The 27,556-nt window shown below is 36.6% G+C and overlaps 2 protein-coding genes across 2 annotated transcripts in view; one reads left to right on the top strand and one right to left on the bottom strand.

The window, feature by feature from the left end:
* Positions 1-5,538: 5,538 nt before the first annotated feature.
* On the bottom strand, positions 5,539-19,842 carry cep78 (centrosomal protein 78). Its single transcript, XM_038308035.1, has 16 exons — positions 19,694-19,842; positions 18,692-18,960; positions 18,421-18,596; positions 17,697-17,769; positions 17,497-17,600; positions 17,183-17,357; positions 16,967-17,080; positions 16,167-16,231; positions 15,953-16,055; positions 12,392-12,509; positions 12,222-12,264; positions 11,959-12,114; positions 11,757-11,834; positions 11,349-11,530; positions 7,692-7,845; positions 5,539-6,269 (listed from the first exon to the last, which is right to left on the bottom strand). Exons 1-16 carry the CDS (start codon positions 19,711-19,713, stop codon positions 5,730-5,732), a joined length of 2,370 nt encoding a protein of 789 aa, XP_038163963.1. The 5' UTR covers positions 19,714-19,842; the 3' UTR covers positions 5,539-5,729.
* A 5,219-nt stretch (positions 19,843-25,061) lies between these two features.
* LOC119798540 (leukemia inhibitory factor receptor-like) overlaps positions 25,062-27,556 on the top strand; it is a 30,680-nt gene continuing 28,185 nt past the window's right edge. The window contains exon 1 of the mRNA XM_038308053.1: positions 25,062-25,204. The gene's annotated coding sequence lies outside the window, so the exon portion shown is untranslated. The remainder of the gene's footprint in view (positions 25,205-27,556) is intronic.

Here is a 27,556-nt window from a genome sequence, read left to right as displayed (position 1 = left end):
GAGCAACAATGGCTCTTTGGACTTTACAACGGTTCTTAATATAAGCTGAAAATGTTTAACTAACTATTAGTCTTAAATGCTTTAAATACATTTTCAGAAAAGAGTGATATAAAAAGAACCCCAACTATGTTTTTAATCTATTTTTCTGGTCATTAGCTCCAAAAGTACATTCGTTTTGTTTTTCACTTCATTATTTTTCCACAAATAATATTTTTAGAAGACATTCCACACTTCATCTTTATGTTTTCCCTTTTTCCTATTCTAAAACCTAAAAATACATCATTTGAAATGGGAACAGATCCCTTATAGCAGATATTTAACAAAAATAATAAGCTGTGCTATTTTAAAAGTAAATGCAGATCTCAATTACTTTTATTGAGTTGGACTCAATAGGTTGGAGACACCTGTGCTCACAGAAGTAATATTTTGTTCAGAGAGAATCTGAAGTAGCTTAGAGCTCTGAGCTCAGGGAAACTTTTGTACTTTTGCAGAAGGATGATGAAGACAGGCTTGTACCCAACTTTATCAAACAATTAACACATAACGATTGCTGATACTTCCATAGAACATTAATTTTCCACACATAAAGATATAAATAAATGCCATATGAGGTTTGGTTTAGAAGCCTGTCTACCTCCTGAAAAAAGCATCAACACAGCTCCCACTAATATGTTTGCCACATGGATGGCTCGATTAAAAAATGCTAAATGTTGCCTCTTGTTCTTGATAAGAGCTGTCCTTACCAGGAATGTGAACTTTAGCAGATATTCACGTTTTGGTAGGTTTGCAGCTGATACAGTTTCACATTGCTCTGTGAGATTTTCAGAGATTTGGATGTTGCTTTATAAACTAACCTCTTCAAAGTTGCGATTTTCTAAATGCTATTTCTTCTCTATGCTAGATTTTTGCCAAGATCAAATATAGTCAGCCATGACCTGAGCACGTCCATCAAATATACATAGCTTGAAACAGTTTATTGATGAGGTTTTAAATTCCATCAATAATAACGTTTTTTTTTCATTATGCAATACTTTATGTGAGTCTGTCAAATAAAATCACAATTAAATACACTTTTTTTGGACCTCTTTGTATTTTGCAATGAATTTTGTTTCTATCTGAATACTCACCTAGATAATGCATCCTATTGTGATTTTACTTTTGTTTTTAATTGAGCTCTCTGAGGCTCACATGCAAACCTTTTCTGGGCTTACTGTCTCTTTAGCTCTATTTCCACCCACTGAGTTTATTTTAATCTAATTGGAGTCTATTAGAGAATCATTTTCTTTTTCTATGCATGGAAAAACCCCACAGCCAAATAGCTGCAAACATTATGACCTTGACACATATTCCTGTTCTCTAAGTAAAGTTAAGCAGCAGCAAAGGTTTGTTTGAATAGCTGAACGTGTGTGCAGTTATCCGTCTACTGTGCTGCTGTTCTTGTCTTTGTTGGAAATCTACTTTATCCCCCTCATCTTAGCCATGACACTCATACTTTATACTTTGCACCAAGTCTCCAGCAGTACGGCAGTGAAGGTAGACTCAGGAAAACAGTTTTTTTTTAATTATTTCCTACTGTAACCTCTGATTTATTGCTGACAGTGCTTAGACTGAAAGTGCAAAGTAGAGTGTGGTGCTGATAATAACAATAAGCCAGTGTTGGAGAACTTTCTTCATGACTATGAGAAGCGGTAGACCTTTGATAATCTGTTTTATCAAAGTGGCCTCAGAACATTGATAGTGGCGCTGTCATTCATTCAGCAAATTCTTCAAAAGCTATTTACCCTAAAGCACTGGCCTGTTTTCACTTTTTTTACTGGATCTTTGATAAAAGTCTTGCGTTGTAATTTTGCTGCCCCGTTTGTATTTCTGTAACATTAAACCTTTTACTTTATAACTCCCATCTTTAGGGAAATGGGTAAATAATTTGTCTGTTGTCTCTATTGCTCCCATGTCTGCAATGTGAGATGAATGATTCATCTCACACATTATTCCTATTCAACAACGATAGGAGGTCGCTCCTAACCTTTAGAATTATAAATGGAATCAGTCTAGGTCATTGATAGAAAAATAAACCTTAGCTGAGAGTTCGATAGGCATCATTAATCAGTACTTGTGTGTGAATATCTAATCTCGGTCCAAAGCTGAGAAACTGAAAGAACAACATGCCGCTCATTTCCACTGCCACCTTTTCCCTTTACACGAAAATAATAGAAGGTACAGGATACAGTAGCTCTACAGTTAAAAGTTAATAACTTAGTAGCCTTTATAATATTGTTATACACTACCGTTTAAAAGTTGGGGTCACATTTAAATGTCCTTATTTTTGAAGGAAAAGCAAAAGTGCCTCATTTTCAATGAAGATAACTTTAAACTAGTCTTAACTTTAAAGAAATACACTCTATACATTGCTAATGTGGTAAATGACTATTCTAGCTGCAAATGTCTGGTTTTTGGTGCCATATCTACATAGGCCCATTTCCAGCATCTATCACTCCAGTGTTCTAATGGTACAATGTGTTTGCTCATTGGCTCAGAAGGCTAATTGATGATTAGAAAACACTTGTACAATCATGTTCACACATCTGAAAACAGTTTAGCTCATTACAGAAGCTACAAAACTGACCTTCCTTTGAGCAGATTGAGTTTCTGGAGCATTACATTTGTGGGGTCAATTAAATGCTCAAAATGGCCAGAAAAAGAGAGCTTTCGTCTGAAACTCGACAGTCTATTCTTGTTCTTAGAAATGAAGGCCATTCCATGCGAGAAATTGCTAAGAAATTGAAGATTCCCACAACGGTGTGTACTATCCCCTTCAGAGGACAGCACAAACAGGCTCTAACCAGAGTAGAAAAAGAAGTGGGAGGCCGCGTTGCACAACTGAGCAAAAAGATAAGTACATTAGAGTCTCTAGTTTGAGAAACAGACGGCTTACAGGTCCCCAACTGGCATCTTCATTAAATAGTACCCGCAAAAGACCAGTGTCAACATCTACAGTGAAGAGGCGGCTGCGGGATTCTGGGCTTCGGGGCAGGGTGGCAAAGAAAAAGCAATATCTGAGACTGGCCAATAAAAGAAAAAGATTAAGATGGGCAAAAGAACACAGACATTGGACAGAGGAAGACTGGAAAAAAAGTGTTGGGGACGGATGAATCCAAGTTTGAGGTGTTTGGATCACAAAGAAGAACGTTTGTGAGATGTATAACAAATGAAAATATGCTGGAAGAATGCCTGATGCCACTGGTAAGCATGGTGGAGGTAATGTGATGGTCTGGGGTTGCTTTGGTGCTGGAAAGGTAGATTTGTACAGGGTAAAAGGGATTCTGAATAAGGAAGGCTCTCACTCCATTTTGCAATGCCATGCCATATCCAGTGGACAGCGCTTTATTGGAGCCAATTTCATCCTACAACAGGACAATGACCCTGAACACACCTCCAAACTGTGCAAGAACTATTTAGAGCAGAAGCAGACAGCTGGTATTCTATCGTTAATGGAGTGGCCAGCAAAATCACCAGATTTGAACCCCCATGAGCTGTTGTGGGAGCAGCTTGACAGTATTGTACGCAAGAAGTGCCCATCCAACCAATCCAACTTGTGGGAGCTGCTTCTGGAAGCGTGGGGTGCAATTTCTCCAGATTAACTCAACAAATTAACAGCTAGAATGCCAAATGTCTGCAATGCTGTAATTGCTGTAAAAAGAGGATTCTTTGATGAAAGCAAAGTTTGATGTAAAAAAAAAATCTTATTTCAAATACAAATCATTATTTCTAACATTGTCAATATCTTGACTGTATTTTCTATTCATTTAACAACGTATGGTGGTGAATAAGTGTGACTTTTCCGGAAAACACAAAATTGTTTGGGTTACCTCAAACTTTTAAACGGTAGTGTACGTCTTATTTAACTCTTCATGTTTTGTCAGATTACAACAAGAGATTATTTTACAGCCACAGACTACATAAAACAAATAAATAGCATAATTGTGAGGTTAAAAGGGAAATTTGTTCTTTTTATAGTTATGTTAAAAAATCTGAAAACTGCGGCCTGCATGTTTATTTAGCAGCCATAAGCTAAAATATTCAGAACATTTTGCTGCAATTAGGTGCAAGTATTTTGTTCCTTCTACCAGATGTAACCAATCAGAAAAAAACTATTTTCAGTTGACTCTTTGCAATCTAGTAAACAAGAATACAACTATTTAAACATAAATTATTAAGTTCTGCTGCAGATTCTTATTTAGATTTTGAATAAGTTTAATCAACCACATAAGTTAAATCATCATTAAATACATATTAACCTATATTTCATTTTTTATTCAGGATTCAGAAATGCTGTGAATTATGCCTTATTAGGACTGGAAAAAGGATAAAAGTTACCTGACCTTTTAAGAGTGCATTGATAGTGTTTTGAAAGTTTACCAGAAGATTATGAATAGGTCGTTCAAAGCAAGGGTAAAATAAATTAATTATTATCAGTTGATTGATTATAACTGTAATTTGCTTACTGACCAGGGTTTTTAGTCTCTTACATAAAGGTTGGAGTCCTGGATCAGCTGTTTAAATCCAGTTCACCAATTTAGAAATCTAGACTATGGCCAGCAGCAAAGTTATTAATCACCCACCAATTAAATGTGTGTCTGTTTATTTGGATTTACTGAAAGAAGACTGAATCCAGACTGAGTGATAAATCGTTCACTGTGTAAAATAAACACAAGAGAATAAGAGTTAAAAAACAATGGTACCATTATAAGCTCCTAACACAGGATTATTATATCTAATAACTAGGCAGACACTAAACACAACTGAAATAAGCACAAGTCTATAAACAAATAAAAGGGGAAGACGGTTTTAAAAGACCTTTCAAGAGTCTCTGAGGAATGTTCAAGTTTTAAGGCTTAAGCATTGAAAGTGTCCTTTAAGCCAGGCATACGATATTTCCAATCGTACTCAGCTACAGCTCAAACTGTACGACGAATCGGAGAGTTCACAGCTCACAATCAATGTTCTTATACCGTATGGCCCGACACGCAGGGAAAACCAAACAACACTTAAAAAACAGGGATGCATGAAGACTTGAGCAAATGTGCCTCCAGACATGAAGTTGGAAGATAAAGCTTTTTGACAGGATGTGCTCATTGTCAATCCAACAAGGAGTTATTCTTCTAGACTGCACTTGTGCTTTTTGGTCACAGTAATAACCCATGCACTGTCCAAAAGAACACTATGTTCGACTCGATCCCACCACATTTGTTCTGTGGTTCCTTCCCCTTTTCTCTAAAATCTTAAATATGAACATTGATCCTTTTGAGAGGTTTTAAGCAGTGATGGATGTGCATTCATGAAACAGATTCCAATGGATATTCAAACACAATTAGGAGGATTATATGAGGTAAGTTAATAACATTTTATGTTAAATAGTGTAAAGAAATACACTTTCAGTGTTTGTATTTCTCAAAATCTTTGCAACCCTTATGTGAAAAAAACAAATGTTCATTATACCTCACAATGCCATATACATATCAGGAAGCAGACGCTCAAAATAGGTTTAACAAAATTATTTAATACAAAGAGCAGCAGCGAAAAGACAACAAGCAAGAGCCTTTTCTCTTTCAGCTCAGTTCCTTTCTACAAAAAATAAAAATACAAGTTCTTCAAAAATTGGAGAAAAAAAAACACCCTTTTGATGCTTCAATTAAAATTAAAAGTATGATTAATACATTTCACACATCATTTCAGAAAAATTCATTATCTGACTGACTGCTTGGAGACCTGACTTGTCTCAGAGTAGCCCTCCCAGGGTAAGCTGCTTTTTCTGAGCCCAGCTGACTAACTATAAGCCCCCCATTCCCTCTGCTGATGGACCCCAGAGTCTCTGCCTTGTCACTCATAATATCACTGACACTCTCAAAAGAGCCACGGTGGGCCCCTTTGTTCTGAGAGGCTTGACCATAGGAGTTGTTGCTGAAGTCATTACCATGGTAACTGTTGCTTCTGTTAGAGCTGGTCTCCATTCTCTGCCTGCTTGGTTGAGATTGGAAGTTTTTATCAAAGGACTTCTGACTATGAAAACTGTGCTCTGAGCCAAAATCAGGTTGCATTTCAGGGCAAAGATACTGTTGTGGTTGCTCCTCTTCAGCCACTGCTGGATCTGCTGGCTCTAATCCATTATAATTAAAGGTCGATTCCACTGATTGGTCTTTATGCAAGGGTGGAGACCGGCGAGTTTGAGTAAAGGCTGCTCCGACAAGAGGAGACACTGCCTTTTTAATTGCCTGAAATAAGAAAAAAGGCAAAGTAATTTAAGTTTAAAGATAATAGCCACTAAATCTTTTTATGGCAACAAAAGCAGGTGGCATGGGCATTCAGGCTTATTTAGGTGACTTTACTGCCAATTCACAGCTGCTCTGCATGTACAGCGACCAAATGGCCCCTAGAAAAGAGCTTTCTTCTTTGAAATACGTTTCATGTGATAATATAGAAAAACAAAGAAAAGTTCCTTTATATTTGTATTTCTCTAGTAGGTTAAATATTCAATTAACTGATAACGACCTCTAAATTCATTTATAAAATTTTTGTTTAGTTTTGTGAGGATGAGGAAGGGATAATATTAAGTGATTGGATTTTTTTTTTTTTTTTAAGTTTGTACTGCTCCGTCCAGTTTAAAAACAGACAGGACATAATGTAAAAGGTATAGTGGAGGATTTTTGAGAATTTCCAAGTATGGATTAACTGTAGCTATCACTACCATTAACCTTTGTGTTTTTCTCTGCTTTTTATCTTGTTTTCAGGTAAATCTGCTCAATTGTCCTGATTTGTTTTTTGTTTAACCCTGTCTATTTTGTGGACCAAGTAAACAAATGTTCTGTCAATAACTTAGTTTTTCTAACACAGAAAGCTCTGTTTGAGAAGTGCTTCTGTATTTTTTGTTCAGCTGCTGTGTTTTCTCGAACCTTTGCCCAGTAGCAGCACATGAACACCTGCCACTGAATTTGACTGGGTTATATATTAACCAACTCCAGGTTTATATCAGTAAAGTAAAATTTGTATTTCTAGATATTGGTTCATGGATTTATGTGTAAAATTTGCATTCCTCTGTTTTGTAACTGACCTTTGTCATTAACTATTGTGTTATTAATTGTTATGGCAAACTGAATCTTATTAACTTTAAACTATGACCATAATAAAACAATCTGATATGAATATTTTAATGGTCTGATTTCCTGCATTGCTTTCTGTGGCAGCAGTCTTCTGGCGGTAAGATAGATACTCTCAGTATCAGCAGACCTAATTTACATTAACAGCCCAGTTTTGGAGAGGAAAAGCACATATTGGCAGGGATCGTTAAAAAAGGTTAAGTAAATTTAAGTCAGCACAGGTTGCATACTTGAAATGCAATTCAAAAGAATAGAAATGTTGCATTTAATTAAAGTACAACGAAAACAAAACTAAAGTGAAGCTTCTTATAGTGTTCTAAGTTTATAAACAATGTTGCTGATATGAAATATGAAAAGCCTTAATAATATTGTACATATTATTGGAACATTTTTTATGTTCCAGATGGTATCAAATAATCTTTTTTCCTCAATGTTTGGGTGAATGGTTCTGCAGCAATACAAAGCTGTAAGTAACTAAATGTGGAAAAAGCGTAGCACTGAATACTTTCTGGATGCTTGGTATTATTTCAAGATCCTTACCAAAGAAGATTGATCAGGCTTTGCTTCAACATCCTCTACAGTCGTTGAGGTGGTACGTTCCAACTGTGGTCCCACTGTAGAGGAGAGCTGGGGTTTTCCAGAAGGCTGGAAATCTGATGTGTTAATCCCAGCAATTGATGCCAGCTGACCTAGGCTAAACATAAGGAAATAAATTCATTGATGCCACAAATTTCAACAGATGCCTTTATAAATTGCAGAAATGTCTGCAGCAGATATCCGATTTATGGTCTTTGTAAAATCAAGCTTTTCCACAATTAATCCTCTGGTGGAAGAGAACAAATTACTTGCAGTGTTAACCTCCATGCTTGGGCTACATGTAGGCTAAGATTGATTTTAAGGTGCTTTTAAAGATTTTCAAAGCCATTAATGATTAAATTGCCTTTTTTTAACTTTTTTTTTTAACTTTAGTTGTAGCCATATAAAGTATATATTCCTCAAAATAATAAAAATAAATCTGTGTGTTTCGTACTGGGGAATCATTATGTTGATTGTCCTTCCTGCCGACTCAGGAGCAGCGAAGACTACAAATTTTTTAAAGAGTAAACTGAAGACAAATTTAACTCCATCATAATTATTCATATCCAATGTTAAAGAAAAAAGAATGTCAACTGACATAATAAAACTTGAAAAGCACTTGCAGAGCACAGACCTCCACAAACAGCAAATGTTGCACCCTACTGTGACTTACACCTATGGCTAAAACTCACACATGATCTGGATCATTACCAAATTATAATGAATTTTTCCACAGTATGAGGCAGACCTTTGGTAAAAATTTCCTTAACAACCTTTCATAAGTTTATAAATAAAGCACAGTGCGTGTCTGCAGCCGCTGGTGTTTTTTCTTCCTCATTCACACTGCTGTCTTCTTTGATCAGCAGATCGAGACTTTCCTGTGTTTTTGTCTGCAGTATAATACTTCTTTTTTGGATCCGATGCTGAAGCTGTCAAGTCACTGCTGCCACTGTCTGGTTTAGGGGGGAATTGCTTGTTCAGCAAAATAATATTAAAGAATATATTTTTTTTTAATCCTGCATCTGGATTATGGTGTGGATCATCACCAAAATGTAATCAATTGTTCCTTTACAGATAACGAGATACATTACAGATAACAAGTTACCAAAGCTGCAGCTTTTGTAAAAATTTTAATAAAATGTGTTAATAACTTTCAAGTTATTCTGTTCACAAACAACGCACACACTACAACCATATTACCTCCATTCTTACCTCCTTAGTGGAGGTATTAATGTTTGCTTAGTTGTAATTCTCTTTCACTTTTGTTGGTGACCCCTCTTTCAAAGACATAGACAGGAATTAGGTATTACAGGTTAACAAAGAAACCAAACAACCCACATTCCTAAGGGGAGGACCCCTCTCTAGTTATTGATGCCTGCCATAGAAATGCACCTATCATTGTTTTTTGGACTATTATATTTTGTTACCGTATTTTCACGACTATAAGGCGCATTTAAACGTCTTTTTTTTCCCTGAAAATGTGCGATGCGCCCTTTGGTGCGGTGCGCCCTATGTGTGTTGTAACTGCGACTTTTGAGACCACCTCATTGAGGAGATGATGAAAGAGTGGCTGAATGTAAGGAGACCAGGTGTTTTTTTTCCACACATCACCATCGCTGTTAATATGTAACTCCATGCGTGCCCATCTCACAGCTGATGTGAAAAACACGGGGAAACAAATTAAGGCTGTGCTCGCTGTTCAACCGCTCGACATCGGTGTGAACCGGACCCAGCAGGTGCAGCAGAAGCAGCGAGTTTACATGCAAAGTCAATGGTTGACGAGCGTATAGGCGCAGCAAAAGGTCCCGCAGCGCGTTTTGAGCAGCAGGCACAGCGCGTCGGGAGCGTTTAAGCATCTGCCAACGCGCTGCTGCAGCTCGAGATGGAAAAATTGAAGTTTTGCTGCTGGACGCGCCGCATCAACCAATCAGAGAAGCTGATCTGGGAGCTGACAGCGAGACAGACACATCGCTCTGATGACATATTATATTAACGCAAATGAAAAAGGCTGGATGGATGAGAAGATGATGAAAGCGTGGCTGAGGCAAATGTATGTGAGGAGACCAGGTGGTTTTTTCCACGCATCACCATCGCTGCGTGCCCATCTCACAGCCGATGTGAAAAAAAAAGGTGAATCAAATGAACGCTGTGCTCGCCGTTATCCCGGGGGGTCTTACAAAGGAACTTCAACCGCTCGACATCGGTGTGAAGCGGCCGTTCAAAGTAAGGCTCCGAGCGGCGTGGTAGCGATGGATGACAGACGGAGACCACAGTTTCAGGATAAGTGGAAGGCAGCGCCGGGCAAGTTACGCCACCGTTTGCGGATGGATTGTAGATGCTTGGACTAACGTGTCTGCTGGCTCTGTTGTTCAAGCTTTCGCAAAAGCCGGCATTATTTCTGAGGAGCTGCGCTGCACGGAAAGTGACTGACAGCGAAGAATGGGAAACTGGCATGTCTGATTTAGCGCAGCTGTTTAATTCAGAAACAGAGGATGATGACTTTGATGGGTTTGATTAATACTTTGTAATAAATACATGAATAAAGCACAATCATACTCAGTTTTGCTCCCGCTCTATTTTTCTACCTGAAAACTTAATTCAACAGCAGCCTCTGGGCGGGTATCCTCCGCGTATACCGCGGTGGCTGGCAGGTGTTTTTTCATCTAAATAATCTCAATCTTGCAGCTATATTTGCTGTGATCAGTGGGAATAAAGTAGTTTTAATATGTTTTTAAGTGAGAAAAGCCACCTGAAAACTTCATAATTGCAGTCAGTTCATCCAGATTATTATCCTGCCTATACTATTTCTGTCGGAGCCACTCCGACCCCCACATACCAGCGGTGCGCCGACAGTAGAAATCCCTTCAACAGCAGCCTCTAGGCTGGGCAGCCTGTTGGTTCACCGCGGTGGCTGGCAGGTGTTTTTCATCTAAATAATTTAAACTGCAGGCACCAGGATACCGGTAATAAAAGCGAACATATTCCGTCAGCAGGTTTCAGGATTTTAAGTTAATTTAGGAGTGATCACAGCGCTCTGTCATCTGCGATGTGTCTGTCTCATGGCCAGCTCCCAGGTTTGATTAATACTTTGTAATAAATACATGAATAAAGCACAGTCATACTCAGTTTTGCCCCCATACGCAGTAGAGGTATTTAAAGGTAGTAGAGGACATGTACCTGTATATAAAAAACGCGCCCTATAGTCCGGTGCGCCTTATGTCTGTGTTAAATACAGAAATGGGACACATAACTGAGACTGCGCCTTTTAGTACAGTGTGCCTTATGGTCGTGAAAATACGGTACATAATCTGCCTTATTTTTTAAACTTAATTGGATTTTAAAACCTGCACTTCCTGGAATTTCTCTCTTTACCATCAGCGTCTCATCATCATTATTATAACTGTGTCATCACATGGTTCAAACCTACAAATTAGCTCTACGCAGCACACATATGCGATTTTCAAAGCTAAACCTATTTTAGCTAACCTTTTTTTGTTTGTGCTTTACTACTCTGTGTGGATGAAAGGTGTTCTATAAATACGGACAGAATAAACTAAGAGTTTAAAAAACACATTTGGAATGTTTTTTTTATCTGGTATAATTGGAAAAAAGAAAACCCACCCCGCATCCTTCAGAAGGTCCAGGAAGGCATGGAACTTATTAAATGAGTTCTCAATGCTCTCCAGGACTGCCTCGTCTTCAAGAGCGCTTAAAGTACGCAGCGCTGATCCAGAGCCGGTAGCTGCAAGAGCTTCAGACAGTGAACGGTTGGCATCACGAAGTCTGGCATTCTCCAGCTCATACTGGGAAGAAAGGAAAAGATGATTAAATGCTACCAATTGTGTGTTCTTTGGCCAATAAAACTGTCAGATCAATGCATAGAAAATGCTTTTTCAATCAGAGTAAAAAAAAAAAAAAAAAAGATTTGAAGAATTATCAGATTTGATCATTGATTAAAAAAAATACACTAATGAAAGAAAAACAAAAAACCTGAAACTGGTTGAAGTCCTATTCTAAAGATGTAACTACCTCCATAAGCCTTGACTCTGCTTTTAGTCGAGCTCTGCGCTCTTCTGCCAACCTTAGGCGGCACTCCCTCAGCTCCATCTGCAGGGCAAGCATAGAAACATGTTTGACAATAAAACACACAGGTTATAAAATCCCAAAATATAAAACAACAAAGCCTATGATTTATTTTATTATTATTTTGCTTGCAGGTAATCTCGCTGACCTGGATATGATTAAGTTGCTGTCCAGTTATTCTGTCCTTGAGTCCAAGAGACGGTGATGTCTGCCCCACTTCCACCTCCACTTCATCATTTTCATTTGCACTGTCCTCCTCTTCCTCTGAGTTTGATTCCACTGTAACTCTGATTGTTGCTGCACCCTAAAGAAGTACATATGGCAGATGTAATCCATTTCATATCCTGATCTCTATCCCATTTTCCAAATATACTTAGAACATACTACTTCTATAAGCAGAGAAAAATTTACCTGAAAGTGCCGTTCTACAACCGTAATACCAGGAGGAAAACCTCTAAAATCAAAGCATCAAAAACAAAGTAATTAATGTGTTAGAGTGTTCAAAATCTGAAGTGGTTCTGAAACCAGACACCCTGTAAACCAAAAGGAGAAAATGTACTGGTTTCCTCACTTCACCTCACCTCTGGCGGCCAGCTCGTGCAGCAGCACGCCAAGGAATAAAACTCGGACAAGACGAGGGCTTCTTGGTTTGAGCAACACTTGAACTCTGTCCTGTAGGAGATGTTCCTTTATGAGGGGCTGGATAGACAGAAGAACATCAAAAACTGGGATTCCACCAAAAATTAGGAAAGTCACTCAAGAAGAATTTGAACTCACTACACAGAAATTAAATACAAGTATTAAAATGCAAGAAATAAAATAAACAGCATGAAACATCAAAAACAACCCTTTTTAGTGGACAGTCGTACATTTTCCTGGTATATTCTGGTTTCATGTTCCGTCCTACTTCTACAGTTTCTATTTTCAGGTGTTTTATTTTATCATTTGTACTCAATAAAAATTGCTCAATTATGTATTTTAATATCAAGTCTTTTTAACACGGATCAATCCTAAACATGATATCAGATATCTCAATTAGATTTACCTGTATAAATAGGGGCAAAAAAAAAAATACAATTGAAGTAACATTCAGGACATACGGCCTTGCAAGTTTATCCATTAAGCTTATCCGAAAGACAAACCTTACCTAAATATTCAGGCTAATCTATTTAACAAATGACATTTTCTACCAAAACCATCTTGAGAGAATACTCAGAATACTCAGAATACTCAGACTCAGACTGAAAGAAGACTGTGACTAGTAGTTTTAGAGGAGAACATCATGAGCTGGTTTTCAAAATATGCCTTCGGTTTAAAGAATTGTAGAATATAGTCTCAATCAAATCAGACTAAAGTATTTCTCGAGCGGTGTCAGTGTCAGCTGAAACATTCAGATAGCAGAGTCAGAATTTGACATGAGGATGCTACAAAGAGCCACAAAGCTCTCTGCATCACAGCTGCCTCCAGTCACCAAATATTAATCCAACTGAGCAACTTTGGTATGTGAGGGACAAGAGGTTCACATAAAGGATGTGCATCCTATAACTACTGAGGCAGCAATGTCATGCTACTATTTCAATATACATGTTCCTCAACCCCTGATCGATCTATGATACAAAGAAATAATGCGTTAATTTTTGAAGTAAACAAATTTAACTTTACAGACAAAATGTCAAATACTTTCACAGCTGCGGGCAACTTAAGAAAGTGGCCTTTTTTGTCCTACTGGACAAAAATACAGATAAAGTAGTAATCCCATCATGGGTAAAGCATTATATTTTTTTATGTTTCATTGATTGTTTTTGCACATGTCTGCCCCGCCTGCTTTATATGTTCTGTGTCATCCCCACCAACTCTCAATGAGCGCTAAACTCCACAACATCATCCAACACGATTTTCTGTCAGATCGGACACAAAGTTAGATTCCGTGTGTTTTGGCATTTAAAGGAAAAGTTTGTTCAGCAAGGAATAATCAATGAATCATTACCTATACCTAAAACTAATATGTTTGCAGTGATTTAATTAATTTAGTGTTAATCATTAAAAATTTTATAACAATGGCTATGTTCGAAAACCTAGGACGCATCCCTTAGAAGACCGGATTCGAAGGCCGATTACGTCATAGCGCGGCGCCGAGGTCCGGTCGGATTCCAAGACTCCTCGTTATGCGGCCTTAAAATGCGTCCTTCTTTTTGCCCGATTTGAAGGACGGGTCCAATGTATCCTCGGTATTCTTGGATATCCCAGGATTCATTGCGTGACCAAGCAAGCTCTGATCAGAGTAAAGGTTACTTGGCGCCGAACAGTGGTGAAAATTGGAAGTTCAGTTTAATCTAATCCAGTCTGTGAATAGTTCCATCTGAGATGAATGAAAAATAGTTGTTTTAATGGTTATTGAGTCAGATATGTGGCGGTAATGTTTAATTTATCTAAAGGTTTTAATCTGTTACTGTGTAAATGGGTTTGGCTGGAATTAAAGGACAGATTCTAATATATCTGCAGGGTGGGGACTATAAATCTGATAGGATTTTTATCTTTTTATTGCTGTTTTGCACAATATGCTTAACTACGTATTTTTTGTTGTTGAATATTAGAGATTTTGCAGATATATTTTTTTATAAATACATTGTTTAGATTTACTTATATCTTTCTACCCCTTTTATAGAATAGAATAGAAAATCCCTTTATTGTCCCACAATGGGCAAATTTACAGCAGCAGAAAGATTATTGAAAATGGTCACACAAATGAGGACCTTAGAAAAATGTATAAGAATAACATAATAGGGAAGAGTTACAATATAAACAATACAATACTGTAAAGTGTTTTAACAATATAAAACTGGGGAATAAATAACCAATATGCAGCTATGGACATTTTTACAATAATGGATATTCGAAAATAGCAGCAACATCAGAGATGTGCAAAATGACAGCAGCAGGTTATTTAACTGACTAAGGTTTCTATCATTACATTTGATTTTATTTGTTCCTGTTCCCGGTGGTTGGAACATTTATTCCATTCTGGATTCTTGTGAGTGTAGTCTTTGTTCATTTCACAATAAAAAATAAATAAACAGTTTTGAAAACTTCTGTATTCATTCTTTTCCTGCTTTGTGTGTCAACGTTTACGGTTGCTAAGCAACAGAGCATACGGCGGTAAAACCCGCTGAAGGGTAGACCTGGTCGAATTCACAGCCTAAACTCTTCCGGTCTCCTTATTTTCAAGGACTTCGAAGGATCCAGTCTAGGTAGACCGCGTCCTTGGAGGACACGTCCTAGGTTTTCGAACAGAGCCGATAATTTTTGTCGTGATCTCTGAGTCTGACCGGCCATTTTTGCCCAAATACAGTAACACCTCACTACTGACATCTTCCGGCAGTGACATCATGGTGCGATAAGCCTAGCGCCGTTCTCCCCGATTTACAAGCAAAATCAATGGGAACTACTAGACACCTCTGCAATCCACAACAATTACTTAAGATTTCGAGAGCTATAGTTAAACTGACAATGCCCACATGCATGGCAGTTGGATGTTGTAATACGTTGGGTAAAAGTGAAAAAAAAAATTGTTATTTCACCTTTCCAATTCATGATCCTCAACGAAAGGGTTCATCGTTGGATTGCCAACTTGAAGAGGGAGGATTTGCAATCAAACTTTTGGCCGAATAAAAAAACACGTCTTATGTAGCCAACATTTCGAAGAAGAATGTTTGCAAGATGACTTGGATAATAGCGCTTTGAGTGAAACACCAGATACAGCTCTGGGACTTGATCAACAGCCGATACCACACCGTGACGTCAAACCAGTAGGGGGGCAGTAGTGTTCTTTGACAAACATGGATATCTCCGGTAAAGCTCATTCAAATTAAATGGCTCTTAATTAAAAACATCTATCATTTATTGAACCGTATGTATTAATTTAATATTTAAAGTACTTTCAGAAGTTTGAGTTCTGAATATGACCGGACTTTTCCTTTATTGTACCTGAGGAGCATCTCAGTGTCTGCCCCTATAAACTAAGTTGTTTCTTTTAGACCCCTTTTAAGAAGCATTATAGACCTAATAAATGAAAGAAATTCATTCCTTAATTAAACTTTATTTTTTTTTTACTATTGGCAGAATGAAAGAAAATACAGACATACCTTTCCTATACAATGATCTTCGTCTCACAGTAATAGGTATGGCTCCTCTTTTTGGCCCATTTGGCCTGTGTAACTCTGTGGTTGTTGGTTTTATCCAGCAGTACTACAGATGAAAACAAATGAAGTATAGAAACAAAAAAAAAATATTAAAAACAAGAACCTAGAATAGCAACTGAAAGTCTTTTAAATGCTAATATCACTATTAAAGTGTTACCTCAGGTGACTTTCCTTCAGCATTCATAAGCACTTTCTCAATCACTGTTTTAATTAAAACTTTGTCTGTTAAGAAAGAAAAAAGTTAAGAGCTTCTTCAGCTGTTTTCTAAATCTGAACAACAATGCTGCTTCTGGAGGCCAAAGAAGTGACAGCACACAATGTAAAGGTGTTGATGCGAAGACGGTTTATGGAAGCATATGTTTGCAAATATAGCTGCATCTCTTTAGGTGTGCGCCTGTAGCAGTATTTACAGTATGGCCCATTACCGCGTGTTCAGGATGATCTGCCAGACTAGTTTTCAGTACAAACTATTTTTTTTAATGGGCCATGGAGTTCAGTTGTGGTCTTGTTTGATCAAAGCGCCATCATGTACATGTCTGTTAAAGCTTTCAAAGCTTGTGGGAAAATCGAGACTACGTACGGTATTCTTTAAACATGGCTTCTTTTTTTTCTTGCCTCTCCTCTATATAGACTCAGTTTGTGGAGTGAATGAATGTTAGTTGTTCTGTCTATTGATTCTCCAAGCTAAGCTCTTTAACTGTATTTCTGTAGCTCCTCCAGAGCTACTGTGGGCCTCTCTGCTTACCGGGTGAGGTAAGCAGAAGATGAGATAAGCTTTACTGATCTCACAGTGGAGAAATTATGGGATAAAAATGCATCCCATAATTTTGAGAACTTTTTATTACTTTCTTTGTTCCCTTGCATGTCATAATGATGAACTAAATTCTATAGCATACATTCATGGAAGTGATGATGGATACGAATACATTTACAGGACTGAATCAACAACCGTCTTACCAACTAAAGGGTTACTGCGAATATCCAGCACACACAGAGAGGAATTTGTTTTCAACGCTTCCAACAAGCGACAAGCTCCTTCATTGGACAAACCGCATCTCTGTAGATCCATAGCTGTTCAACAAGGCAAAAGAAAACCGAAACCCATTTAGCAAAATTTAACAACTAAAGCAACAGGGACAAAAGTTCATTTAAAGTCCACATTTCCCTACAAACCTTTAACCCAGAGGTCCTCAGACAATTCATGCGCAAGAGCAGCAGCCCCCCGATCCCCGATCAAAGTGTTACAGTTTAAAGTGACACGACGGAGACCGCTCATTCCTTCAAACTGTGGCAGTCGATACCTCAGGGACTCTGCCCATGCAGTACCGTGTCTCTGCATTGCCTGGTGCTAAAACAAATACAAAGTTTGTTGCTTTTCTTCTGGAAAAAGAAACTAAAACATAATATTTCACAAAATTTTATATAAAATGATTTGATAATTTATTATATCTTATGCCAGGGAGTAGCTAGAGGATGAAATTATCCACCTTGATGATGTTAGCCATATGCTCTGCTCCTTTCCAGGTTAGACCGCACCCTGTGAAATCTACAGACCTGATGCTAGTAGAATATTTCACACTTTGGCAAATGACTGCAACGAGATACAAAGAAAACATACTGATAAACAAAACAAACTGGAGATGATTTTCTTAGTACTCTAGATAAATCCCAAAAGGGATAGACATACCTTCTAGACCCTCGTCAGAGATGGGACAGTAAGCCAGAGAGATGTTTTCCAAGGAATTGCTGTTTGCCAAACCCTGGAAACACATACAAGTAACACTTCATTAATTTACTTTATTACATAAGCTGGGAATTCTGATTCTGAGAAATGGACTTATTGCCTCTGACTAATCCACATAAATGAAAAAAGTCTGTCGCAGGTAAGAGTTTTAACCCCTAAGGAAGGATTTATAAGATAATCACATATTCACGAATCAGAGCAAATGTGCAAACTATTATCTATTTTACCATATTGTCAATTAGGGTAGTCAAAATGTGTGTTATTTGGTTGAGACATGAATAAACAAAGTATTGGTTTTCTTAGTATTAGTATAAGTGGCGGAACCCATTTTGTACCGTGACCACCTCTGTATAGTTGGAGAGGAGAGGTAGTGTGGTGGGCGGTTTATATCGCTGCAGTCAGACCATTAGATGTTGCTGAATATTACACATTGTAGCTTTAATGCATCTTATTTATTGTAGCAAAAAAACAAAAATGAAAACACCCAAAAAAAACAAAACACCCTGCCAGTCAAGGGAAACCTATCAAATTTTTTCCCTTGACAATGACGGGAGAAAAGAAGTGTGAAGCTGATACAAACTAAATTATCTCATTGTAATAATCACAATACAAGAGTAATAAAAAAAACAATTCAATTATTAGTACAATGTGTTTAGGCTGTGCTTACCTTTGTTAAAGTCATAAGATCCCTTTCTCTCAATGGAAGTCCATTCAGATGAAGAGTTTTGAGATTGGGGGAAACACTTAGACACTCTCTGAGTGCCCTACACAGCTTAAAAGTCATGTCCCTGGAGCGAAAGGCAGGAATCTTCCTCCTAAAGGTAGACTTATAGTACCTTTTATCTGAAATAATTAGTGAAGTAAGTGAATTAAAGTAAAGTTAAATTATGTTAAAGCCTGCAAGGAGGCACAGTTTATGTTTCTTTTTCATTTCTTACCTGAATCTGCAAAAGCTAATCCTCCCTGATGTGTGCTGCTTATTGCAATATGGTGCAGGTGCTTGTTGATGGATATAGAGTGGAGAATAGGTGCCCAGTCCGTCGATTTGACTCTGTCTCCATTAAAATCAAGCATTCCTTTGTCTAAATGCATCTTAACAGCAGGGAGAGGGACTGAATCCTGCCTTGCACAGGAAAGCTCATAATAGGCCAAGAAGTCATGAGCACCCTGCCGTCGAAGCTGAGCATTATCTCTTACTATCTTTAACCTAGAAAACAAATTGAAGGTTTAGAAAAAGAGATGGACTTCTATATCATTTACTGACAGAGATAGAGATTAGTGTGGCTTAGCAAAGTAGAAACATAATTATAATAATAATAAACTTTATTGATCTCACATTGGAGTAATTTACCTCTGCATTTAACCCATCCAGGTAGAGGGGGTGTATAAAAAAACCTCTTTGTTGCTTTGCAATTCATTTCATCTTTCTATATCAAAAACAAAGTTATTCTATCCGTTTTGATCATATGATTTGTCAGGTTGGTGAATTGCAGCAGTTATATCAATACGAGGTTTGAATGGCATTAAAATCGACCCTTATTTTAAAATCTGAGCTCGGCAAATAAACTACAACACATAAGAGCTATAATTAAATGGTGGGTATTTGCAAACTGCTATCATTATCATCAATGAATGACCTAAAAACCAAATGCTGCGTTTGTTAAAAAACAAAAGAAGAATTAGAGGGCCACATTTTAACTCACAAAAGATAACGAGAAAGCCTAATTTGAAATTAATGGACAACGTCGGCTTTTTCCTTTAAAAAAAAAAGAAAATTTTACTCAGGTTCACAACTACTTCAAAGTGGATAAAAAAGCTTGCAGTCTGCTATTAGCGAAACTCGGTTCCTAGCAACAGTCTTTACAGCTGACAAGTCCTTAAAACTCCAGAACCTCACGCACATTTAAGACATAAGTATAGAGATAAACGATAAAATATACCTTCCATGTATGTCTTCCATTTATGCCGGTAGACGATAACCAAAATATTTTATTCTAATGTGTGCATCTGGATGGTTTTGCTGCCCCTGCAGTGTGTTTACCGCGGTTGTTATCGAGCTTGAATGCGGCGCTGCTGCTTTGTTGTGAAAATATTTCTTCTTCTCCTTTATGACGCATGTCGTCAATCAGGGAGGTGCTGCCACCTATTGACGCAGGTGAATTAAACAGCCGCTTTGTTAGGCGCTGAGTTTTGACATCTCCAGTTTTTGACAAAAACGAAACAATTGCTTTATTATACAATAAATAAATGACAAATTACTTATTGTTTATTTTTGGAACACAACACAATAGCTTTATTATTTTCTGCATCTAAAAACCTGATTTAATAGCTGCAACATAACTGCATTTTGATAAAAGCCTTAATTCAACACTTAAAAATGTCCTGTAACTGTGGTGAAGAAATACAGCAAGACAAGGAGGTTAGGGCTTCGACAGTTCACATGGCTGCTCTTGTTTCCCAGCTCTCTCTTGTTTTTCCTTCATTCTCTCCCCAGCTTCCTGTCTTCTTTTTTGCTTCATTAAAGGGTCGAAAATAAGTAGCTGTGGATTCAACTCTGTTTTTCAAAATATTCCCTCTCTAATAGCACACTGGAGTCTCTGTGAGCTTATTTGGTTATTGTGGTTGTCATATGATGGAGTAATGTCTGTGGCTGGGTCAAGGGTGTAGGTTTGATAGGGACACTATTGGTCTGATGTCATTGGTCCTATGCAAAAATATGCATTTTCGTTTTTTTATGCTTGACGTGAAAATCAGTGTGTATTTTGTTTAAAAAGAAAAGCAACATTTCTTGCTACATTTATACAAATTTTATAAGTGCTACACACACTAGATGCTGTTTGTCAATGTTTGAAGCATCATTGGCTCTGATGAATTTGAGATTGGACTTTTTTCCATTTTAAAAAGGTTTGCGTTTGAAATTAACAGCGACTAAGACAGAAAGAAAATCTGTGCCTATTTTACAAAATATAGTCTAAATATTTTATATGTGGATTTATCCTATTATTTCTTTTGAAGATATACAATTGTGCAGAGGTAAACGGAGGTAAAACCCACTCTTATCTTTTAAATATTATCTCTGTATTACGAAACAAAGCAAAATAATAGATTCAAGGGACACCAAATAAATGTATTGTATTTACATGAGCACTGGAATTGACACTGAATATTTAGAATGTTAATTTCACTCTACAAGTCATCTAGGCTGTAGTTAGTTACTCTATTTAACCAATGTATTTTATTTTGGGCTGAAACAATTCATTGGAATACTCGATTATTGAAATATCAACAAATTTAGTAATCGATTAATCGTTAACTGAAGTATAGAGACTCTAAAACATGTCTTTAGCTCACAGAGTGACCCACTTACAGCAGGAATTATACCAAAATTGTAAAAAAAAAAAAAAAAAAATATATATATATATATATATATATATATATATATATATATATATATATATATATATATATATATATATATATATATATATATATATATATATATATATATATATATATATATATATATATAAGCATTTTGCATTTTAGATCGAAAATGTTTTCGTCTGTCAATATTCTCCATCCAGAACGCTGTATTGTAAATTATAAACATGTTATTCACATCTAATTGTTATATGGACAAGTAGGTCGCTCCAAAATGTTGGTAGGGACATTTCCCTATGGTCCCTATGCAAACCTATGCCCATGGGCTGGGTATAGGCAGTAGTGGAGGTCTTATCTTACAGTAGATGTGTTGCTATCAATGCTTTTTTTAGGCCCAATTTGAAGTATCACATTAGAAGAGTTTTATAGAAACAAATTTAAAATTATAGAAATTTTAAGCAAACTTTGAAATGTCAGGAAAAAAAAAAGAAAATGCCAATTAAATGGTTCTCTCCACCATTTGAAACAAATTAATCAGAGGATGATATACATTTGAAATGAAGGTATCAAACTAACATGGACCAAAGATACATAATGGTTTTAATTAGGTTTTAATGAATGTATTGCAATCATGCAAGATATATTTACTGAGAGAGATATTGGAATACAACCCGCTAGCGGAAACAGCTGATCTGTCTTGTGAGGTAAATCGTTATTACGTCAGAACTTTTTCATTTTCAAAAAGTCGAAAACAACATCAAGCAAGCAAAAAACATTTTCTTTTTTTTAAGTCATCATTGTCTGTTTCCTGATTTAACCAAACTTGGTGATATTACTATTTGAGTCAAATACATTGGCTCCAATTTAAGATCAAGTCTATGAACGTTTAAGTCTCTTAGCTTAATTATCTTGAAATTTTGTCTGACTTGGCGATTTATTTTCTAAGTTAGTAAACCAGCTGGCTCTTTTTTTTTTTTACCCAAGGTAATACATGACAGGTCTGATCAATAAAGCTAAAGCTTGAATTAGGCTCTTGGATTTCCATCTGTCTTTTTTCCCCATCCATTATTTTTTCTACCAATGTAGTTTCGCAATTGATGGTTTCAGGTACATTGTTAGAACCAGTTATATTGGTTTTAGTACCAGTTCATGTACCAGTTGTTAAGTCAGGGATTGCAGGATTATTCAGGCATAACAAGATTAGCCTCATTTCTGGATCAATAGGACACCAAGAACTTTTATTCTGTTTAATTTTTAGCCCAAATCCCCACGGACTAATGGCATCAAAAGATTATCAATTAATATATTAGAGTGTTTGTAGAAGGTTTACTGTGCAGTATAAGACAAACAAAATACCTAACAGTTCAATTAGTCAATAGTCTTTTTTGATAGCTGCCTGGTTTAGTCACCTGGCTGTGTCCTAGAGATGAATGTGTTAAAATGGGACTTAATTCCACTATGAAAGCAAAGACCTTTTAAAAAATGTAGGCTTGAGCCCAATGGTCTTTAACTACAGTGAAATTTACCTGAAATATTTTGGAAGGCCATGTCAGAAATTCAAGCAAATTCACCCACACTTTTTAAGATTCTTCAGCTGCAACATATTTATTGTTAAATATAACACAATACCTAGATAGTTCCAACAGATGGTCATATATATATATACAGTGGGGAGAACAAGTATTAGATACACTGTTGATTTTTCAGGTTTTCCCACTTGCAAAGCTTGTAGAAGACTGTAATTTTTATCATAGGTACTCTTCAACTGTGAGTGATGGAATCTAAAACAAAAATCCAGAAAAATACAATGTATTATTTCTAAATAATTAATTTCCATTTTATTGTGTGAAATAAGTATTTGATCATCTACCAACCAGTAAGAGTTTTGGCTCTCACAGACATGTTAGTTCTTCTTTAAGAAGCTCTCCTGTTCTCCACTCATTACCTGTATTAACTGCAACTGTTTGAACTCGTTACCTGTATAAAAGACACCTGCCTACACACTCAATCAATCACACTCCAGCATCTCCACAATGCCCAAGACCAGGGAGCTGTATAAGGACATCAGGGATAAAATTGTAGACCTGCACAAGGCTGGAATGGGCTACAGGACAATAGGCAAGCAGGTTGGTGAGAAGGCAACAACAGTTGGTGCAATTATTAGAAAATGGAAGAAATACAAAATAACGGAAAATCTCCCTCGGTCTGGGGCGCCATGCAAGATCTCACCTTGCAGGACCTGATCAATGACCTGAATAGAGCTGGGACCACAGTCTCAAAGAAAACAATCAGTAACACGCCGTCAAGGATTAAAATCCTGCAGTGCACGCAAGGTGCCCTTCCTCAAGCCAACGCATTTCAAAGCCCGTCTGATGATTGCAAATGACCATCTGAATGATCCAGAGGAGGAAAGGGAGAAGGTCATGTGGTCTGATGAGACAAAAATAGAACTTTTTGGATTAAACTCCACTCGTCATGTTTGGAGGAAGAAGAATGATGAATACAACCCCAAGAACACCATCCCAACCGTGAAGCATGGCGGTAGAAACATCATTCTTTGGGGATGCTTTTCTGCAAAGGGGACAGGACGACTGCACCATATTGTGGGAAGGATGGATGGGGCCATGTATCGTGAGATTTTGGCCAACAACCTCCTTCCCTCAGTAAGAGCACTTAAGATGGGTCGTGGCTGGGTCTTCCAGCATGAAAACGACCAAAAACACACAGCCAGGGCAACTAAAGAGTGGCTCTGTAGGAAACATCTTAAGGTCCTGGAGTGGCCTAGCCAGTCTCCAGACCTAATTCCAATAGAAAATCTTTGGAGGGAGCTTAAAGTCCGTGAGGCCCAGCGAAAGCCCCGAAACCTGAAGGCTCTGGAGGAGATCTGTATGGAGGAGTGGGCCAAAATCCCTGCTACAGTGTGTGCAAACCTGGTCAAGAACTACAGGGAATGTCTGATCTCTGTAATTGCAAACAAAGGTCTCTGTACCAAATATTAAGTTTCATTGTTCTTGTGTATCAAATACTTATTTCACAAATAAAAATGGAAAACAATTATCTAAAAATCATACATTGTATTTTTCTGGATTTTTGTTTTAGATTCCATCACTCACAGTTAAAGAGTACCTATGATAAAAATTACAGTCTTCTACAAGCTTTGCAAGTGGGAAAACCTGAAAAATCAACAGTGTATCAAATACTTGTTCTCCCCACTGTGTGTGTATATATGTATATATATATATATATATATATATATATAGATGTGTATATATATGTGTATATGTATATACAATATATATATATATATATATATATATATATGTATATATATATGTATATACAGTGTATATATATATATATATATATGTATATGTATATATACTTTTATTTGTTGATTAACCTGATTGAGTTTAACTTTTGTAGATATCACCTTAGCTTAACTAAATTAAAACTCCATGTTCAGGTTTATATGTGGATGGAAATGACTAAAGAACAATCTCCACACGTTAGGCAGCAAGTTTAAACTCTTTTACCAGTCAGCCTTCTAAATTATTAATGACAAATAAATCTTAATATCAATGATGATCTCATAGAACAGTTGTGACAATGCTTGAAAATGTAGATGTAGGCAAGGCAGCCTATAACCTGTAGATAACCAATACATTGATAAAGCCAGTTGGAAAATGGGAAAAGAAAAAACAACCTAAGCATATTAAAATAAAATGTATACTATATTCCATGTAGAATACTTTTAGTCATTATTAAATTAGGATAATTCTGGTGTTTTAAAAAGTGAAATCAACATCCATTCAGTCCCTTCAATCCTTCATGGTGACGTCACCCTTGGAAAAGCAGGTTTTTGTGAGCTGATTGGACAATCACCCAGCCAATCACCCTGCTGGTCTGCTGTTTTCCAGTAATCCCAGCCCACTCTGGAGACGCTGGGAAGAGGCACCAACTGGAACAGACCAAAAGGCGAGGGCAAAAACCTACACAGACTGTAAAAACGACTGGAAATACTGGACATACATTTCAAAGAGCGTCGAAAGAATTACTTTCGACCCTAAGAGGTAATTATGATGCAATTTATTTGTATTTTTCCTTCAAATTTGTCGTGACAGATGAGCTGAAGTGAGTTTGTGGATCGTGGTGTGGCCCCGCTGCCCTCGCTAGCAGCAGCAGAGCAGCAGTGTTTTTCCAAACATGCAGTTTTAGTGGCCTTCAGGGTGGATTAGCTGTCCAGTTGGACTCAATGAAGCTCACACTGGGCATTTGCTCCACCTGGGAATTTAAAAATAGACTGTTATAATGGCAAACTATCTACATTCAGAAACGTGAGCTCGGTGTTTGTTTGTTTTCTGATATGTCACGCTTTTCTGCCGCTAATGTTAGTGAAGAAAATTGTGTAAAATGTTACACTATGTGTCAGAAGCATAGTTGTCATTTCTAAAACCTACATCGACATGCACATAACCTAGTTGCTGTTGATTGATGTATATACTTATAATAAACAACTACAAAAAAATAAATAAAATATATATATATTTTTTATTTTTACATAAAAATTACAATATAATAATAATAAATATATATTTCTTTATTGTAAAAAAATTTCTCTCTCTCTCTCTCTCTCTCTCTCTATATATATATATATATATATATATATATATATATAGAGTTGTGAAGGGAGAAAGAATGTTGCAAGTTATAAAATATAATGATGATAGTAATAAAGCATTTAAAATCCTAATTTATAATGTGCTGAAAATATTTTGGGTTTCTTTTCTTTGAAAGCTATTAAATTAATAGAAACATTTAATCACATATAATTTACTTTTAGACATCCTCCTTGAAAGAGTCTAAATAAATAAAGATTTAGGTAGAAAGGGCAATCATTTATAGATTTGGAATTTTGTTTTTTATCACAATTCAAATCCAAACCAATAAAACAAAACAAAACAAATCCTCCAAATTATTCATCTTTTCCCCCCTTTTTAAAGTGTAAATCCAAAGAAAAGATTATCGTGAACTAATAGGTGAACTAATTATCAGAGGATGCTTTTACATGGTAAAGTATATTTAAAGTAATCTGTTTTCTGTATCAGTGAGGTATTATAAAAAAAATGTAAAAAAAAATATGGAGAGGTTAAAAATGAATTTAAAGGACACTATATGACATACTGCCATGCCTGCAGTTTATTCAGGCTGGGAGAGAGCGGGACTTTTAGGAGATAACAGATAGGCTAAAGGGAGTACAATGGAGTTGGTCTGTTTGATCGTTTTAAGCCCTTGGTATTGAAATGTGAGCATTGAGACTGCTTGTTATTTTTGCTAAATGTGCTTATGGATACTAAGAACTCTTTAGAATTGCAGCATTGCAATAACTTAAATTGAACAGAAAAGTGTGCTATTAACTTTTTAATTATTGTATGATTTAATCTTAATAATTATTAGCAACCCAGAATGAGAAAACTGCTAAATGTTTTAACATATGTCCTATAGTCTAAATCTTAAAGAGAACTTAGAATCAACCAAGGGCTTTACAAAAACTGGTAAAGGTTTTGCTGCAAAAATGCATTTACATCCTAATCTGTAATTGAAAGTTCAATGTAAAATGTTTTTGAATTGGTGAAAACAAAAATGTAAGAGAAATGACCCTCCATTAGAATAATTGACTTTAACCTCTAGGGCTTGGCCTAGATATTCTATTTTCATACTATTTCTGTTTCATTATGAAAAGTTACAGTCTGTTCAAGTATTTTTTTCTATCAGCAGCTTTATTAAAAGCCTTTTTTTGGCGGGGGGTTGTAAGACATTTATTACATAACATTATTACATCCTTTAAATTATATTTTGTTTGTTTCAGACCTTAAATTGGGTAAAGGAAAACAATGAGTCAGTCGAATTAGAGATTAATCCTTTTTCCACATGTTCATTGAAGAGGCAAGGTTTAGCTTTTCCCCTATACCTGCTCCTGTTCTAGTATGAGTTGGCATATAAATTCTCAGTGTTAGTCACTGTACCAGTCTGGATAAAAATAAATCCCTTACTTGTACAGTGTTACACAGTCTGCCTTACTAATTGTATTTTTTGCCAACAGTCAGCTTAGAAGGTTTGTGTTTCCTAATTAAAAGAAAAAAAAATTCTATTTTTTTTATCTTTGGAAACTTTCCTAATTTCCTTTCGCTACCATAGAAGTGCATTCATAACTGATAAATGGGAATTGGGGGACCAGGAAGGAAGGAAATGCTGTTTGGTTCAGCTCCAAGAGTTACACACTGAGGACTGAATGTCCTTTTTCCACTTAGGTCAGGGCACCGACAAATTCACATGGACATTCTTGTTTCCCAGCTCTCTCTTGTTTCTCCCTCATTCTCTCCCCAGCTTCCTGTCTTCTTTTCGCTTCATTTAAAGGTCGAAAA

This window comes from Cyprinodon tularosa, unplaced genomic scaffold (genome assembly GCF_016077235.1).
Source record: "Cyprinodon tularosa strain WSP-4 unplaced genomic scaffold, ASM1607723v1 ctg63, whole genome shotgun sequence".
NCBI lineage: Eukaryota > Metazoa > Chordata > Actinopteri > Cyprinodontiformes > Cyprinodontidae > Cyprinodon > Cyprinodon tularosa.
This window is presented reverse-complemented; position numbering and strand designations above follow the sequence as displayed.